Below are 18,359 nucleotides of genomic sequence, written 5' to 3' on the forward strand. Positions count from 1 at the left end.
GGGATAAATTACATTTTAGTATGAATTAAGCTTCAAGTTTTAAATTACTTGTGTTTCCATGTGATGAAATATTTTCTCCAAGAACTTGCGAAGAAATTTAGAAGGAAATCTAAACATCGTTACCTAGATAAAAGGCTCATCATTGTTAGCCCTTCCAAAGGTACCAGAGGAACAGAGGGTAAGTACCGTTCCGTCAGAAGTACATCAGATGACACGTCTTAATCATCAACGTGATGCCAAAAAGAAGAAGACAACAAAAAATCTACCGTGCCTTGCATAGTCATCGAACAAATGAAACGCTTTTTTCTTAACCAAAACTGCTACAGTTTTTCACGCAGATTACAAAACTTGTTCTGACATCAGACCAAGAAAAAGTACCGATGTAACGGATACAAAAACATCATAAAATAAAAGAAAATGAAGCCACTCAAGCAAAATATGCAATGGACTCGACCGTAACGTTAAATGCCTTGGAGAAAGCTCTGGAAATTGCCACTGTTGGTTCTACTTTTTTTCAAAGCCACTGCTGGTTCTTATACATCTCGTCCACTCTTTAAAATCTCTCAATAATCATACACAATAAGAACCAATTTAATTATTCACATGAAGTCATAATCATCCATGTCATCATAGCGACCTGCTGTGCCATAGTCGTCCTCCGCTTTATCTACGTGAAGCTGCTTTTTCTTTGTGCCTGTTAAATTGCACCAGTTTGAGAACCAAAAATGTACCCTCACTATCCTAGCCGGTTAGCAACACTACAATATTCAAAGTTTCTAATACTCACCTTGTTTCTTCTTGCCTGCGTTAGCTTCCTTTTCTGCCTTAAGTTTCTCATTGGCAATTGCCGTAACTGAAGAAGCTACTTCTTTCGCATCTGCTGCTTTTAGTGAAGTCATAGAGAGCCTTACAACATCTTTTAGAAGGCCAATGTAATGAAAGCTTTTCTAAATAACAAAATATAGCAGATCAGTGCCAGAAAAGAAAGTTTCAATATAAGCTCCAATAAATTTTTACAGTAGACTGCAAACCTCGTAAGGGCAAATTTTGTGAGAGAGGAGCAAAGCATACTCTAGAAAATCACTCTCTGATTTTGGAATAAAGCTATCCAGAGTTTTCTCAACGCCTTTCTTGGCAAACAACTCAGCAGTTGACTTGTAATCAGCTTCTTCAACAAGTCTGCTAAGAAGTCACATGTTAGCCCAAGTAAACACATGGTTCCAAAACAGATAAGGTAACTAGTAGCTTGTGGTCAACAACAATAACAACAAAGTCATAAAGTCCCAATTATTTATGGTAGATTATATAGATCTTTTACTGTCATTGAAATCTGTAAAAAATCATATGTTTAATTAAGTTCAGAATACTTAAATCTTTATTTATAGTTTCTATTAAAATCTTTTTAGGTCTTCCTCTATCTCTTCTCGTACCACTGACATTAATTATTTTACCTCTTTTGACTATTACATCCGGAGGTCTCCTAAGCATATGACTATATCATCCTAAATGATTTTTTCTCATTTTATCCTCTATCGAAGCGATAACTAATTATTCACGAATAAAAATATTTTTTTCTATCTTTTCTCATAACTCCACAAATCCATCTCAATATTCTTATCTTGGCAATATAAATTTTTTGTACATGTTATTTCTTAGCTATCCAACACTCAAATTCATAAAACATTGTTGGTCGCACAACTAGTAGTTTGTGGCCTTTTTATTTTTCCTCCCCCAATCACAACTCTTATGTCTTTATACCCACTGCCAATCTTGCCAAAAAACATCATATGAGAAGTATAACATAGTTTCAACCTTTGTTGGCGAAGTTTCTCAGCAATAGGATCAGCTAGAACTTCATTAGCTATTTCACTTCTCTTCGCTTCAGGTAGTTTCTCTCTCTCTCCAGCACCTTTGTGGCCTGGCTTTGCTGCTTTAGTCTCTAGCTTCGGTGCCTGCATTAACAAATTCATGACCTATATGTCATTAATAAAACAAATAAATATTGGTGCTCTTGCTCAACCATTCCACCAAAAAAAACCACATCTTTTGACTTTTAGATAACAGTTTCCAAGATCTGTTCTATATAAGTGAAAAGTTTAAAGAAATTAACAAAGAAAGAATCTGTCAGTGGAACCCTTTTGCACACAAAGAAGGCCAAGAACTGCAATTCACAGGGACCCTAAAAGGAGACCCAAGAGAGTGCATTCTGATGATGAGGGTGCGGTCCGGTATCCCAGATGTATGCCGCTTGAATGCATCAAACATTATGTGAACGTAGCTCCAGCATATCCACCTTTGCACTCTCAAGTAGTTGAATAGCATAACCATATTATAGTGTCACAGGAGATGCTCAGCTACTCAGAAGATAGTGATGTGGCCTTCACTGACATCCCCATGCAGTTCCTAGAAAAAGACGTTGCAGTTCCAGTAGAGTCGCAAGTTGAAGCAAGAATATTAGCATGAAGAAGCTAAATCCTCAATGCTGACAATCGTGGGACATTTTTAATATTAGTTCTTGATCGTACTAAATACTAACTGGAATGTTCTAGATATTTTTGAAAGTTCAAAGTACAATTACAATGGAAAACCAATATATGTAGCTAAAGGTTAGAGTTAAACTATCAAATTTGAAAAAAATGTAATTGTTTATCCAATCCTCTTGTTGGGACATTATGGCTGTGTTATTGTTTATCCAATCCAGTTAAAGGTTAGAGTTAAACTATCAAATTTGAAAAAAATGTAATTGTTTATCCAATCCTCTTGTTGGGACATTATGGCTGTGTTATTGTTTATCCAATCCATAGAGCTAATGGCTATTCTAAATATTCTCTACTGAATCAATTGATATAGAGTTCACATCAATTTGGCTGTCTAGAATTCCAAGACTTTTCCCATGTGTATGGAATAGCCATCCAATAAGAATCCAGAAAAATCTAGGATGATAATTCTATCATCAGCCCATTTGTAAATTAAACAAACATCTCATACAAACATACAATGTTCTGTTCTATGTTCCATTTCCAAATGACAGCACTAGAATAAACACAATATTTAATAACTCATGACGATCACCTATCATAGAGTTAGCCAAGGAGGTGATCCGGTCATGCACTGCAAGCGATAGTTAAACTAACAAGTTTAACTATTTCAGGAAAGCAATCAATGCTCTGGGTCATATGCTAGTAAACCAATTAATGAATAGTTGGAACAAAATGCTCTGCAATTGAATTACAGATGGAGATTGCAAAATATTGGGTTGCTTACTCTTTTACAGGCCTTCTATACAGAGGGCAACATGACTACTTTAGAGTCCATCTATGGCAAATTAACTAACCATCACAATAACGACCATGAGATACAGCAGAACTCTGGAACAAGAAGACCCAACAGGAGATATACTTTCTGTGACAAACTGTAGAACTAACAAAAGACCTTGGGGAAATACCAAAGAACTTTTGACATAATTTTTCATGAAATGAAGTGTCAGTACATCCAGTTATATTGACTTATCTACATGCTGATGAATGAATGTACTTATATATAGATGTGGAACCAGCTCAACTTTTGTTGAAATTTAGCAAAGAATTAATCCATAATAATTTTCCCATTATGTCATCAGCAAGAGAGTTGCCTAAATGTCTACATTCATTATGCCTGTAAAAATATATAATCTTAAAGAACACGGTTACCAAATACCAAGTACAATATATTTATAAACTGAAATATTAAATTTACCTGCACAGGAACTTCTTCATCTTCCCAGGATTCTTTGACATTTTCATCTTCCACATCCTCATCATCCCACTGTCCTTTTGGCTGATTACTAATTAGACCTGGAGGTGCAGGTTCAAAATCTTCTTCTTCTGAGAGAAAAAAATGAAGAAAGAAATATACATGACCAAATTAGCAAGCAAATGAAAGAAGGGACAGAACTATAAAAAGGAATCAAAATATTTTACTAAACAAGAAAACTATGTACTCAAAAGTAATGCTTCTAGGCGTGTTATGGAATTTTATGCAGATTTATCACACAAAAAGAGACATACAAAAAGATACATTTTTCCCCAAAAAATTGTTCCAAGTTTCTTATATAGAAATGTTAATAAGTGTACTACACTTCTCAATTAAGTGACTGGAAGTTGGATACTTGGGAGTTAAGATTGTGATGCCGCTGCAATCTAAAGTTTGCCTAAATTTAGGGCCAGCAACATAAAATATGCCTTACCATTAAGCAAGTTTGCACTGACCTTATATACATTTGTGTCAACATTACTCATTGAAAAAAAAAAGAACTTTGGTTGTTCTCTCCTAACAGCAATGATTAACAAGAACGACTTGTCTCGATCTTTCCAAGAAACAATTCTCATCTTCAAAAGTTTGCTCTCATCTTTAATCCAATTCGATTTACCTCAAACATATTAATTGTTTCCTATCACATTATTTCTTGCAACAACAACATCCTCCTATCTGCTACATTAACTCTATAGGCATGCTTCTTATCCTTCCAACAATTTTATTCACAAATCATAACTAAACCTATGATCATCCTATAAAGCATTATTTCAATCTATGAGGTGTTAGACAACTGCACAGCAGATCAGATGTTATTTGTGTCTTTAACCATCCTGATAGATAGTATTTCTGAACATACTATATAAATCTATCAAATATTTTAATTTCTTACTTAGATGTCAGTATGAATATTTTAGTAGTAATACAAAAGGAAATTACTTTTTGTCTTATGTTTATGCAAATACACGGGAGAATGATAGAATATGATTTTTCTCTTGTGTTTTCTCCCAATCGAAGATGAAAAAGAGCCTCTCTAGACTAAACCTTATCATTGTATAAAAAAAACAAGAAAGTTTCAAGCATGATCACAAACCAAATATCTATAAATAGGAGTTGTGGGATAAAAGCTAATTTCATCCTCCATAAAATCCAACGAAAGAGAACTCTAAAGCTCTCATAATAATATAGTAAATGATTTGCCTAACCTAACAAACTAAGAAAAGCCATCTAACCTAAAATAGCCAATGGAATTTCACCCAAGATTAGCCTTTTTGAACTCCTTTAAGTTAGATAATGGATGTCATCTAGACCATTGCTTCTCTTTGTCCTAGCCCTGCAGAGGATGATTTAGGGACGACCAGTCTGTTCCTTAAATTCACGTTATCCCTAAAATAAAGGGCCAACATCATATTACAAGATCACTTTCTCAACATTGTCACTTTTCTTTTCATGTTCATACACTGAGGTAGAGTAGAAATGACAGATAACAAGGCCCTCAAGTTGTTGAAGATCATCTTGATGTGCTTTTAAGGTGGTAGGAAGCTAAATAGCTTATGTATATTTGACCCCAGAGAATCAACCTGTATAAGCTTTTCACAATCTTTAGGAATTTGTTACAAAATAACACTTTTCTGCTGCTCTTGACATGGAATCTCATGGTCAAATTAAGCTCCAATTGCACTAAAATTTAAGGGGTTGTAGGTTTTCAAGTAGTTAATCTTACTAAGCACTAGTGTTTTTAAAAACATTAGGTGACAAAATGCACCAAGGTTCCAAAACGCCTGAGGCACTAGGTGCTCACCTAGGCACTCACCCGAGTGAAGCAATATGCTCCATAATATTAAAATATAAAAATATATATTTTAATAGTAACCAATGCTAAACAATTACAAAGAGGGGATTAACTGATGCTAAATAGTGTTAAAACAGTTTCAAACAGGGATTAACCAATGCTAAATAGCTTTAAAGTTTAAAGAGGGACTGAGCACAGTTCTGAAGAGTAATTAGCACTAAACAACTTTAAAGAGGCGAGAAGAAGAGTAACCGGCCTATGGAGGAAGGTGGGGAAGGAGAGGGTGGTGGTGGAGGAAGCTTCCGACGAAGGCAACGACAACGGAGGGAGATTCAGACGATGGCTTCAGTGGCAGAGGGAGCTAAGGCACACTCGATGACGGACCAATGGTGGATCAGGCAACGACGTGGGGTTTAGGGTTTCACTAGGAGCGAACGAGCAGGTGCGAATGGTTTAGTGTAAGGGTTTAGTTGGTTAGATTGAACCAACTTGACTGTTCAATCAAATCAGGCAACAGCTCAGGTCACAATTCACTTAAGTACTTGCCCGAGGTGCCCAGGCAGCACTTCAATGAAGAACATCGCTCGAAAGTTGCGCAAGGTGCTCAGCCCTCACCTCATATCACACGAGCGCTTAGGAGAGCATCCTACTAAGTAATTTTCAGCAATTAAACAACATCTACTGGAAGCTAATTAGAGACAACCAGCTATTGCCTTGTGGCTTCAGTGTCAATTTACAGAAAGATAAAAATTTCAAGATACTATTGATACTTCACTTGATTGGTCTAAGGTTCACTTAATCATCCAAAGTTGACTTTAAAAGGGAGACAAATACAGGAAAAAACATTAAAAATGTGGGAGAAGCCATGACATCCTCTGGTGTTGCATCATCTTCATGCCTTTAACATCATTCAGAGAATTCTGCACTAGTTTTCATAAGTAGATTCCATCACAGCACTTCTGTTGCTGAGCCTCTTGATAAAGATGTGATTGATGTGTTTTGATGTGGAAGTCATTATTAATTACCTCACTCTAAGACCAGTTCATCTAATATAAACTTTTCTAGTGGATTTTGTTCAATTCAAAGAGGCAAAAGGGGACCCCAAGAGAGTAAAGGGAGAAAAATATATCAAGTTGTAATATTAAAAAAAAATAGAAAGGACTCAAGTATGACCTCAAGGCCTTAATACGAGTTGTGGGATAAAAATTAAATCACAGAACCCCATAAAAATCCTACTAAATTAAACCTCAAGAAATCACAAAATATAGTTCCTGATAGGCAAACAACTAGTCTAACATATATCATGAACATATTAGAGATCTTAGGCACCCAATAAACTCAAAAAGAAAAATAAATACTCCTTGAATATATAAGAAATTGAGCATGAAAATGTGTCTCGAAGTCAGAGAAATAGAAAATTATAATTTAATTCCAAAAAATCATTTAAAACCCATAAAACCCTTCATTGTCCACTTGGAAGTTGGAGGCAATGAATGTCATCTGAATCATTGACTCACTAAGTCCTGGGCTGGAGGGTATAGTTTAGGTTCTGGATGCCTTGGTGGAGAAATACATGTATGACATGTTGGTAAATTATTCTCATGAAACTGACAAAATGAATACACAGAACGCATATATGCCAAGTGCCTTCAGTCATTTTCAGGAACATAAAGAAAGTTTTTTAACAATCAATTAGAAATATCCATAGTAGAAAGACGAGGGTGGCAGTTAACAATAGTTAAATCACACCTAATCATTTATGTAATTTAAGATAGCTACGCAAAGACATGCCAACAAATAGTAATAGTAACGGTCATGTTATTGCTCATTACTAAACCTACAGCAAAGAAACCAAAATTACGAATTTCTAGTGCAAACACTTAGGAACAGAAAAACTACAACTAAATTCTAAAGACATTAATAAACGTTGAACATTTCACATAAATAATAAAAAACATAACAATCATAATAATCAGTTAACAATAAACAATTCCTATCAATTATTTAGACGACGACTAACCCCAATCGGCCATGGCTTTCCTTTTTCAGTCTTGATCCTGTATCCCTCCAACCCACCAACGTAGTAATCCGATCAAACGGTTCTACGACAAAAAAACACGAGAACACGACCAGAATAAGACCAAAATCATCGATCAAACCAGGCACAAACAAAATTACAAGAAGACGATAGTACCTCCGAGAAAGAAACCAAAGAAAGATTCGGCCGATCCAAGATCGGTCGTCGGAGGGTTTAGTGGGGAACAGAAAGCGGGATGAGGTATCCGGTGCCCGGCCGTCGATACGCTAAGCGGCGCGCAAGGCGGCCAAAGAAGGGCAGATCGCGACGGCTGCGTGGAGGCGGCAAGAGAGAAGCAATGAAAAGAGAGAGAGAGAGAGAGAGAGAGAGAGAGAGATGCAATGAAACCGAATGGGGTCGATCGAAGAAGCTGTAAGCGTGACCTGGGTCAAATTTATATATAATTTACCACGTGTTTGTCACGTGCTTTTCACGTGTATATGGATTAATCCATGCAGCCATAAATCTTATCCAATTTATTATGACTGATTTCCATAAATGTGATTAGAATAAATTATATACACTGTCTTATTATTATTATTATTATTATTTATGTTATTGTTGTTTAAATTAGATCTACTATATTGGATATATTTCTAAATTCTAATTTTCTTCAAAAAAATTAAATAAAAATAAATCTCTGAAAGTAAAATTTTCTTGTGATATGGTAATCTATTTTTCGTGTGGACAAGGAGAGAAAAACAACTACCTAAAATCCATGAAAGCAACTTTTACTATAAAATAAACTTAATTTATATCCAAAAAATTATTTTAGGTGCATAAAAATGAAAATGAATAGGGTCATGATGGCAATGGTGCATCAACTTTTGAATAAGTACATGGCCCTTATAATATGTCCTCCATTTCTTATAAATAAAAATTGATTTATAGCATTGAGTGCATAAAAAATTTATGATATTACGAAGATCCGCCATTATACTCCCCCTCACCTCTAATCATTTTTCTCTTATTTTTATCAAATTTTAATTAGGTTCATGTTAAATCATAAGTGATTTTCAACTTTAAGTTCTGAAAGAAAATTATAAAAATAAGAATATCTAATTGAAAATTTTATTTGCTAAGCAAATAATAGACTTCATGTGAGTGTCCTATAACATAATAACGAATGTCATGAGAGTTACAGATTATTTTTTTAATGATCAATAAAATATACTTAGAGAATATAAGATGTCAAAGCAATTGATCAAAAGGACAAGAGAGTAATGATGAAACAGAAGGGACTTAGCTAAGCACTAATAAATGAGAAATATAAACTGTCTTTCCATTGTCTAAACTAAATTTATTTAGAGAATATCGAGATGTCAAGACAATTGGTTAAAGGGATGCAGAAGAGAATTAAACTAAAGGGACTTAGCTGCTCAACAATAACATACCACCGAAGTGGGTATGCTAATCTTGAAGGAAAGGATATCGATGTAAAGCTACAAATAGTCAAGTTGCATGCATATGAGAGCTCCATTGTACTGCAATTTTAGGACTTTTAAATAGCCACTAATTTTTCCTCGTACGATGGAGAGGGCACTGGTTGAGAATAACAATCGAGATGGTAGAGAATGTAGAGACAATATTCGGAGGGCTTCTTATCTTTACACAATATTTTGAGTTAGCTAAAAGTGAAAAGTGTGTAATGGCAGTAGGCAGCATTTATAGTATACCATTTTCTACTCAAAGCAATGGACAAACTCTAATGAAAGAGAATATGCAATCTTAGAGGATGATTGAATTATCCAATAATTAAGTTTAAGTAGAGTTGAAATCAAATGAACAATGAGCAATCGTCACATAAACCTCATAGAGAGTGATGTATTGGTAAATGCATAACAAGGTTAGAATGAAAAAAATCATAGATAACAATCTTCCACCAAAACACACAAGTTTGAATGGTTGAGCTCTAAGTACAACCTGATGTTATTAACTTAATATAGCATAGCACTATGCAAGTGAGAGTTCTTGACAAGAAAATTAATTTTAATAGGGATTTTAGAAAATAAATATAATATATTATCTTATATCTAACATTAAAAGGTGCATAAAAATAAAAGGTTGCACTAAATAGATTCATTGTGAAAAGATGAATGGATATTTAAATAGGTATATGACATTTAAAATATGTCTTTTAATCCTTATAAATATAAAGAGATTTATGTTATTGAGTGTGCAGAGAAGTTATAATAGTAAATATCATATTTACTATTTCCTCCGTACTCTCACCACACATCTGAATCACTTAAAGGTCATTTAATTCCCTTCCGATGCTATACAGAATAAGAGAAAGGGAAGCAGCAATAGCAGAAAGATGGAGAACCAGATGACCTTGCGAGTAAGGCAGCCTCACCGGAGGCCGTCTCTTTTCTCTTTGAAGATCCTAAAGTTCAAGTCCCTTGTATAATGCCTAGACGACTAGTTGAATATTGTGTTTTGATGTCTTATATCGTTCATGTATTTAACACTTAATTGAGTTACACTTGGTCTCCAGGTAAATGATGTTGTTGCCATCCTTCAAACCAGAGATCAGAGATCTTGTTTGTAAACTGGATGATGACATAAAAGATACATGCAACATCTTCCCCCATCGGACACTCGTGAATCTTAGGTAGTGTGTGTGTAATGCAAGTGTCTCTCAGAAGATGGTGTCATCACGAAGCCCCTTGGTGTTCAGCTAAGTACGCTCTTTCTGGCATCACCTTCTCAACCGATGGAAACGATTGCAACATTTTCCATGACTTCTCCGACATGTTAATAATCGCTCTCTACCTTGTAACACAACTCATCACAAGTTACCCATCTCGATAGAAACGCCATGTTCATTGCTTCCCACCAAAGAAAAAATTAGTTATCCACCTCTTTTGCCAATTTCACACACCACCAAGTTATTGACGGAATCATATGACCCAATTAATTTAAGATATTATATGTTAGGATCAAGAGCGTCACTAAAAGGGGGTGAATTAGTGCAACGAAAAATTCTCAGAAAGAAAGTAACTTGAAACGTAAGAGAGCGTAAGCACAGTGAAAGCAAGATAAGGAGGAGAAGTAGTTTGCTATGAAATAATTTACGGTTAAAGTAAATTACTCAAAACGAAATATAAACCAGAATTTAGAGTGGTTTGGTCAATGTGACCTACATCTATTTTCGGATTCCTCCTCCGTCGAGGTCATTGGCATCCACTAAAGGCCTTCCTTCAATAGGTGAAGACCAATCATCTATTACAGCTCTTTCTCCTTTTGTCGGGTTTAGGAGACAACCCTTACAAGTCTCACACCTCTCTTGAATGATCTCAAAAACTTAGAAAGGAAGGAGGAGGACTCTAGCACTTGTTTACAATACTTTTACACCATAATAACTCAAGATTATAATTATACTTCGATATCTTTTAAAAGGGTGAGGTATTTATAGGCCCCAATGACTTTCAAAAATGGAGCCAAAAAGTGTTTTATCCTGGATTTCTAGGGTACTGGCAGTACCATTGTCATTATTGGGCGGTACTACCGCCTGACATCTGACATTGGGCGATACCATCGCTTGACATAGCTCAGCGACTTAGCTGTAGCGGTACCACCACCCAGACCACCTAGGGTGCTGCTTTCCAAGCGGTGCCACCGTCGGGCAGGAATTCAGCATCCTAGTTAGGCCTTGACTCCGGCCCAAACCAACCCAATTCCGAGCCCAGTTGGCTCCTAACAGAGATGATAGGATTACCTCCTAAATTAACTCTAATTATTATTCTAACTATGATTAAGGCAAGCATGGTCTGGTACATCGATTTTTCACTCAGCGATTTTCCGGAGAACTTTTTGGCGAGTCCTCCGACGAGCTTCTAGTGAACTCCCAACCAACTCTCGGCTAGTCTTCGGCATGCTTCCGGCAATCTTCCGACGAGCTTTCGGCAAGTCGTGCTTCCGGTGATCTCACGATGAACTCTCGGCGAGCTCTCGGTATATCATCCGAGTCTTCAATTCTAACCCATCATCTGCTTTATGCCTTACTGCTATCATAGTTAATCCTGCACACTTATCTCAACACATGGATTAGATCAAATAATTTACCAATTGATTTTATCATCAAAATCCAAGATTCAATAATCTCCCCCTTTTTTATGATGATAACCAATTGGTGATAGAGTTAATCTTAACTCCCCCTATCTATATGCCATAATTAAAAAAATATACTCTTGAATTCAAGCATCAAATTGATAATTATCATCATGCACATCATGATTTACCATGTGTTCGTTGATAGAAATGATGTCAAGACATGACATCCATTTTCGAGTCAAAATCACATAAATTTTCAGCATCAAAGTAAACATGATATTGATAGAAATTTTTAGCATCAAGGTAAGCATGATATTGATAGAAATTTTTAGCATCAAGGTAAGCATGATATCATACTAATCATTTGAAGAGATAATATGGAAATCAAAGCACAAAATTATAATCATTAAAGTAAGTAACATTTTGAGTTTACAATATCAAGGTAAACAACATATGATTACAACATCAAAGTAAGCAGAACAAAAGAAGGGGATTTCATCTATTTCTTCCCCTTTGTCATCAGTAAAAAGTCATAATTAATTATTTAGGTGGTGGCCAGTCAAAATGTCTAAACAGAGCATTGAATTGTTGATGAATCTGTTGCAGCTCAGTCAAAATTTGATCTTGGCGTTATTTAAGTCGATCTTGTCATTGTTCAAATCGATCCATCCGAGTCCCTATATCGACGATAGATGAAGGATGTGCTTGCTCTACTGGAGGTGATTCTTCAAAGGGACCAGTTGGAGGAAATAGATTACCCTTAAAAATTGGTGTTTCAGGTTCTGACTTAGGTTGGAGGGGATCAGTCCTTCTAGGCAGTCTAGTCCATATATCATTTCTGAATGTACATCTCATTCGTCAAAGTAGATTTTTATTTATGATACTAAATCTATCTAATTTTATAACTTCTTTGTCGAGTGGAATGACAATATCATAGGCATGAAGTAGTCTTGTGATTAAGCATCATGTCCTTTTTTGATATTTCAATCATGTTTTGTTGGATTAGGTAACCAAAATAATTGTTATGTCCCTTCATAATCTAATACATGGCACCTAGTTCCATTTGGCTTACTTTATCATGATGATATTACTTTGAAGAATGATACTTTTCAGGATGTGATGAAATATTTTGGTGCTTAAAGGTAGTAAATGTTCACAGCTTTTTGGAAGAATCGTTAAGTTAGGATTGCCAAAAATTATTCCTAAGGCATCAACGTAAGTAGTCCTAACTATTTCATCATCCCATTGTCCTCTAAAATAACATCCTCTTTCTTTTACCGGAATTCCTATGATGTTGCAAATTGATCTATCCGTAATGGGTATATATGTCCTAATAGATAGGTAGTTACCCTTTCTTCTTCATCTACATTTAAATTAGGATTGCCAAAAATTGTTCCTAAGGCATCGCGATCCTTCTCATGTCTAGGGTAAATAGGTTCACTCATTTGAAGAATTGGGAGAATGTCTAGATTAGCAAACCATTAAATAGGTTCCAAATCAATTATTCATCTAAATCAATATATTTACCCTTATGAACATGTCTAAACTCTATTGATGAAAATTTTAGGGTATGTTGATTAGAATCGAAAAGTAGGGAGTTATAATTTTCATCTAATCTTCTCTCCCCTTTGTCCCTAGAGGATCTTCTAGAAACTATGAGACTAAACACATAAATGATGAGAGAACTACACATAAGAGACAAGATCTATTAATAAATTGAGCGAAGAGATTTGAGAATTACCCTTGCAGTAATCTTCTTGAAAGGTTGAGATTGATTCTTGAATTTGAAGAAGATGAGGGTTTCCTTGAGTTTCTAGACGAGGATCAAGAAAAATGAGGGGTGGAGAGGTGTTTAGAGGTGTGAGGAAGGAGTGTAGGTGGGCTTGGGGTTGGTTCTACCACCGGCCCTAAGTGCCATTTCATAGGGCAGAGGTTACGGGCGGTGGCACCGCTAGTTGGGCGGTGCTACCGCCTGCCACCCGAGACAAGTAGCGGTGTTACTGCCTGCTGGACGGTGCCACCGCTTACGGGCAATGTGCACTGCTCACATTGGTGTGTGGTGCTATCACAGGTGATTCTAATTTTGCAAGATTTTTATTATTGTAAAGCACACAACCTTATTTACTTCATCATATAAAATTCGCATCATAAGAGGAGAAGATTCGTATTAAAGATTGTTCGTCATGATTCATTATATAAAATACATACCATACTTAAATATTATATATAACTCATAAAAAAAATGCATATTGTAATTTCATGATTCACCATATAAAATTTGTACGCAAGCATTGTAACAACTCATATGGAAAAATGCATATGGCTCATTACGCATACTATAAGATCATGATTCAGGTGAGTGATTAAGAAAGTCCAAAAATAAAAATTTAAAAAATTCATGAATTTAGACAGTTTAACATCCCTAATTCCTTTCTAATAAAGTCAAATTATTCTTCATTTAAGGGTTTTGTAAAGATATCGATAATTGATGTTTTGCATAAATAAACTCTAATATTACATCATGATTATTAATAAGATCTCGTATAAAGTGATGCCTAATATCAATGTGTTTAGTTACAAAGTGTTGAATAGGATTTTTAGCTAAGCATATTGCACTAGTGTTATCACACTTTATAGGTATGTTTTTTATGTCAATACCATAATCCTTTAAAGTGTTTTTTATCCATATAACTTGAGCACAACATGCACCTGCAGCTATGTACTCAGCTTCGGTTGTAGATAATACAACCGAGTTTTGTTTCTTGGATGACTAAGAAACAAGTGCGTGTCCTAAAAATTGACATATTCTGGATGTGCTTTTTATATCTAAACTACATCCAGCAAAATCCGCATCAGCATAACCAAGCAATTCAAAGTTCTTAGATTTAGGATACCATAATCCTAGTTTTGGAGTTCCTTTTAGGTATCTAAATATCCTTTTAATAGCTTTTAAATGAGATTGCTTAGGGTTAGATTGAAATCTTGCACAAAATCCTATGCTAAACATAATGTCCAGTCTAGTTGCGGTGAGGTAAAGCAAACTACCTATCATACCCCTATAAGCTTTTTGATCAAAGCTTTCTACACTTTCGTCAATATCTAACTTAGTAGAGGTACTCATAGGAGTGTTGATAACCTTTGAACTATCCATGTTAAATCTTTTTAGCAAGTCTAAAGCATATTTTGTTTGATTAAGAAAAATATCATTACTAAGTTGTTTAATTTGTAAGCCTAAAAAGAATGTAAGTTCCCCCATTAGGCTCATTTCAAATTCTAGACTCATGTTTTTGGCAAATGATTCACATAAGGGTTCATTTGTAGAACTAAAAATAATGTCATCAACATAAATTTGAATAATAAAAAAATTATTTTTAAAATTCTTAATAAACAATGTAGTATCGACCTTGCCTTTAGAGAAATTATTATGAATTAGAAATGAGCTAAGTCTATCAAACCAAGCCCATGGGGCTTATTTCAATCCATAGAGAGCTTTAGTCAACTCAAACACATGATTAGGAAAATTATCATTCTCAAATCTAGCAGGTTGTTCAACATAAACTTCTTCGGAGATAAAGCCATTAAGAAAAGCACTTTTAACATCCATTTGAAATAACTTAAAATTATTACTACTAGCATAAGTAAGGAGTATCCTTATGACTTCTAATTGTGCCACAGGAGCGAAGGTTTCTTCGTGATCGATATCTTCTTTTTGGTTGAAACCTTTGGCCACTAATATAGCCTTATTTTTAACTATGATACTATATTAATCTTGTTTGTTTCTGAAGACTCATTTAGTGCCAATAGATAAATGGTCATTTAGCATTGGAACAAGCTTCCATACTTCATTTCTCTCAAATTGATTCAATTCTTCTTGTATTGTGATGACCCATGAATCATCTTTCATGGCTTTGTCAATACATTTAGGTTCAATTTGTGAGAGAAAAGCAGCGTTGACACAAAAATTCTTAAGAGACGAATGAGTTTGAACCCCTTTCGATGTGTTTCCTATAATTAGCTCCTTAGGATGAGCATCGACATACTTCCATTCCTTCGGCAAAGAAGGTTAGGAAGTAGATGCATCCAAGTTGCTAGATGGAGAAAGGGATTCATTTAAATTCAATGTATCAAATTTAAGATCATCATCAAAATTATTTTTCTTAACTTTGGAGATTTTATTGAAAATAACATGAATAGATTATTCTATAACTAAAGTTTTTTTATTGAAGATTCGAAAAGCCTTTGAAATAGAAGAATAACTAAGAAAAATTCCCTCATTGAATTTTGCATCAAACTTTTCTAAGGTATTTTTTTCATTCAAAATAAAACATTTACACCCAAAAACTTTAAAGTATGAAACTTTGGGGTTTTTGTTATTCTACGACTCATAAGGAGTTTTGGAAAGTAATGGTCTTACTAGAACTCTATTTATAACATAGTATGCTATATTTATGGCTTCGGCCCAAAAATATTTGGGTAGGCTATGTTTGTTTAACATGGTTCTAGCCATTTATTATAAGTTTCTATTCTTTCTTTCTATTGCTCTATTTTGTTGAGGATTTCTTGAAGTAGAGAAGTTGTGGTTGTATCTATTAGATTCACAAAATTCTTAGAAATCACGGTTTTAAAACTCACTACCATGATCACTTCAAATTGATGAAATCATAAAACCTTTTTCATTTTGAACAAGTTTACAAAACTTAGAGAAATACCTAAAGCAATTAGTACAAACAAAGGCATACTTGCTACCTCCTAGGCTTGATATAGCAATTAGTACAAACAAGTTCATATGGATCAATTGCAATGGTCTAGAGGTGCTTATTTGATTCTTTGGTTTGAAACTACCTTTTATTTGTTTTCCTAGTTGACATGTATCACACACACATTGTCTTTAATAAACTTAATGTGAGGAATTCCTTTCACAAGTTCTTTGGATGATATTTGAGAGATTAGTTTCATGCTAGAATGACCTAATCTCCTATGCCAAAGTCAAGCATCATCATTCAAGACCGAAAAACATAATTCATTGCAAAGATCATTAATGCCAATAGTGTATATGTTATTTTATTTTAGTGCAATCATAGATATGTTTTTGTATGATTTTTCAATAATGCAAGCATTAGATTCAAATTTAACAATATATCTTTTATCACACAATTGACTAATACTCAAGAGGTTATACTTTAAGTCATCAACCAACAACACATCTTCAATAAAAAGGTTGGATTTATTACCTATGGTTCCTTTGCTAATGATTTAACCTTGTTGTTATCTCCGAAGATGACATATCCTTCGTCTAGGCTAGTGAGCTTAGAGAATTGAGATGGATCTCCAGTCATATGCCTTGAGCATCCACTATTAAGGTACCATCTCTTATTCCTAGCTTGTGATGGTATATTTTTTTTATAAAAAAGGATGATTTTTAAGTACCTATTTGACCTTGGGTGCCTAAAAAATCGATCTACATATCTTATCATGTTGCATTGAGTCATTCGAGATTCTTTTAGGAACCCAAATCAATCTATGTGGACTACATCTTTTAAGTGGACATTTGCAATATGTCCGAGTTTGCAACAAAAATTGCATTTGGTGTGAGGTGAAACATGCAAGGTTGAGCCTTTAACAAAGGTGGTTGGATTTTAATGAGAGATACTCACAAATCCGATTCCACTTCTCCTATGAACATGACCCTTATTGGCAAGGATCATGTTTAAATACTTGCTACCAACCTCAAATTTTTCTAAGGTTTCTTTGAGTAGCAAGTTTTCCTTTTAAGTATTTCTAGCTCATCACATTTCATACAAGGAGTTAAATTACTATTATGCTCAACCTTTAATTTATCGAAATCACTAACAAGAAAAACATGCTCCTTTTTTAACAATTTATATTTTTTACTAATTGATTTGCATTCATCAAATAAATCATGAAAAGCATTTAATAGTTCATTAGAGAATAAATTTACATCAAATGAAATTGTTACCTCATCTCCAATGGCCATTAGTACATAGTGAGCAACTTGCTTGGTGATGGTAGGCTCCTCTTCTTCAGATGCACTTGAGTCATCCCATGTTGCTTTAAGAGTATTCTTCTTTGATTGCCTCTTCTTGGCTAGGGGACATTCACTCTTGTAATGTCCCGATTTTTTGCATTCGTAGCATATTACTTTATCTTTCTTGGGTTCAAATTTATTATTAGTGTCATTTTTAAATTTATTTCTTTTTATAAATTTTTTAAATTTTCTTGTTAAGAGTGCCAAATCTTCATCAATGTCCTCAATACTAGAGTTTTCTTTCTAAGTGATCTTCTTGGGCTCTTAGTGCCATATCCTTCCTATTCTTTGGAAGGGTGTCCTCAAGCTTTTCATGAGCTTTACAAGTCATTTCATAGGTCATTAGTGACCCAATTAGTTTTTCGAGAGGAAAATTATTTAGATCTTTAGCCTCTTGAATGATTGTTACTTTAGGGTCCTAACTCTTTGGAAGGGATCTTAAAATTTTATTAACAAGTTCAAAATTCGAGAAAGTTTTACCAAGTCCTTTTAGACCATTAACGACATCTGTAAATCAGGTGTACATGTCTCCAATGGTCTCACTCGGTTTTATCCGAAACAACTCATAAGTGTGCACTAAAAGATTAATTTTTGAC

General features: G+C 34.6%; 1 protein-coding gene across 1 annotated transcript; it reads right to left on the bottom strand.

Annotated features, from left to right (window-relative positions):
• Positions 1–283: 283 nt before the first annotated feature.
• LOC103998400 (uncharacterized) lies at positions 284–7,962 on the bottom strand. Its single transcript, XM_009419862.3, has 7 exons — positions 7,779–7,962; positions 7,605–7,686; positions 3,736–3,863; positions 1,813–1,952; positions 1,032–1,179; positions 788–947; positions 284–694 (listed from the first exon to the last, which is right to left on the bottom strand). Exons 2-7 carry the CDS (start codon positions 7,615–7,617, stop codon positions 600–602), a joined length of 684 nt encoding a protein of 227 aa, XP_009418137.2. The 5' UTR covers positions 7,618–7,686; positions 7,779–7,962; the 3' UTR covers positions 284–599.
• Between the last annotated feature and the right edge of the window lie 10,397 nt (positions 7,963–18,359).

This window comes from Musa acuminata, chromosome BXJ3-9, assembly GCF_036884655.1.
Source record: "Musa acuminata AAA Group cultivar baxijiao chromosome BXJ3-9, Cavendish_Baxijiao_AAA, whole genome shotgun sequence".
Classification (NCBI taxonomy): Eukaryota; Viridiplantae; Streptophyta; class Magnoliopsida; order Zingiberales; family Musaceae; genus Musa; species Musa acuminata.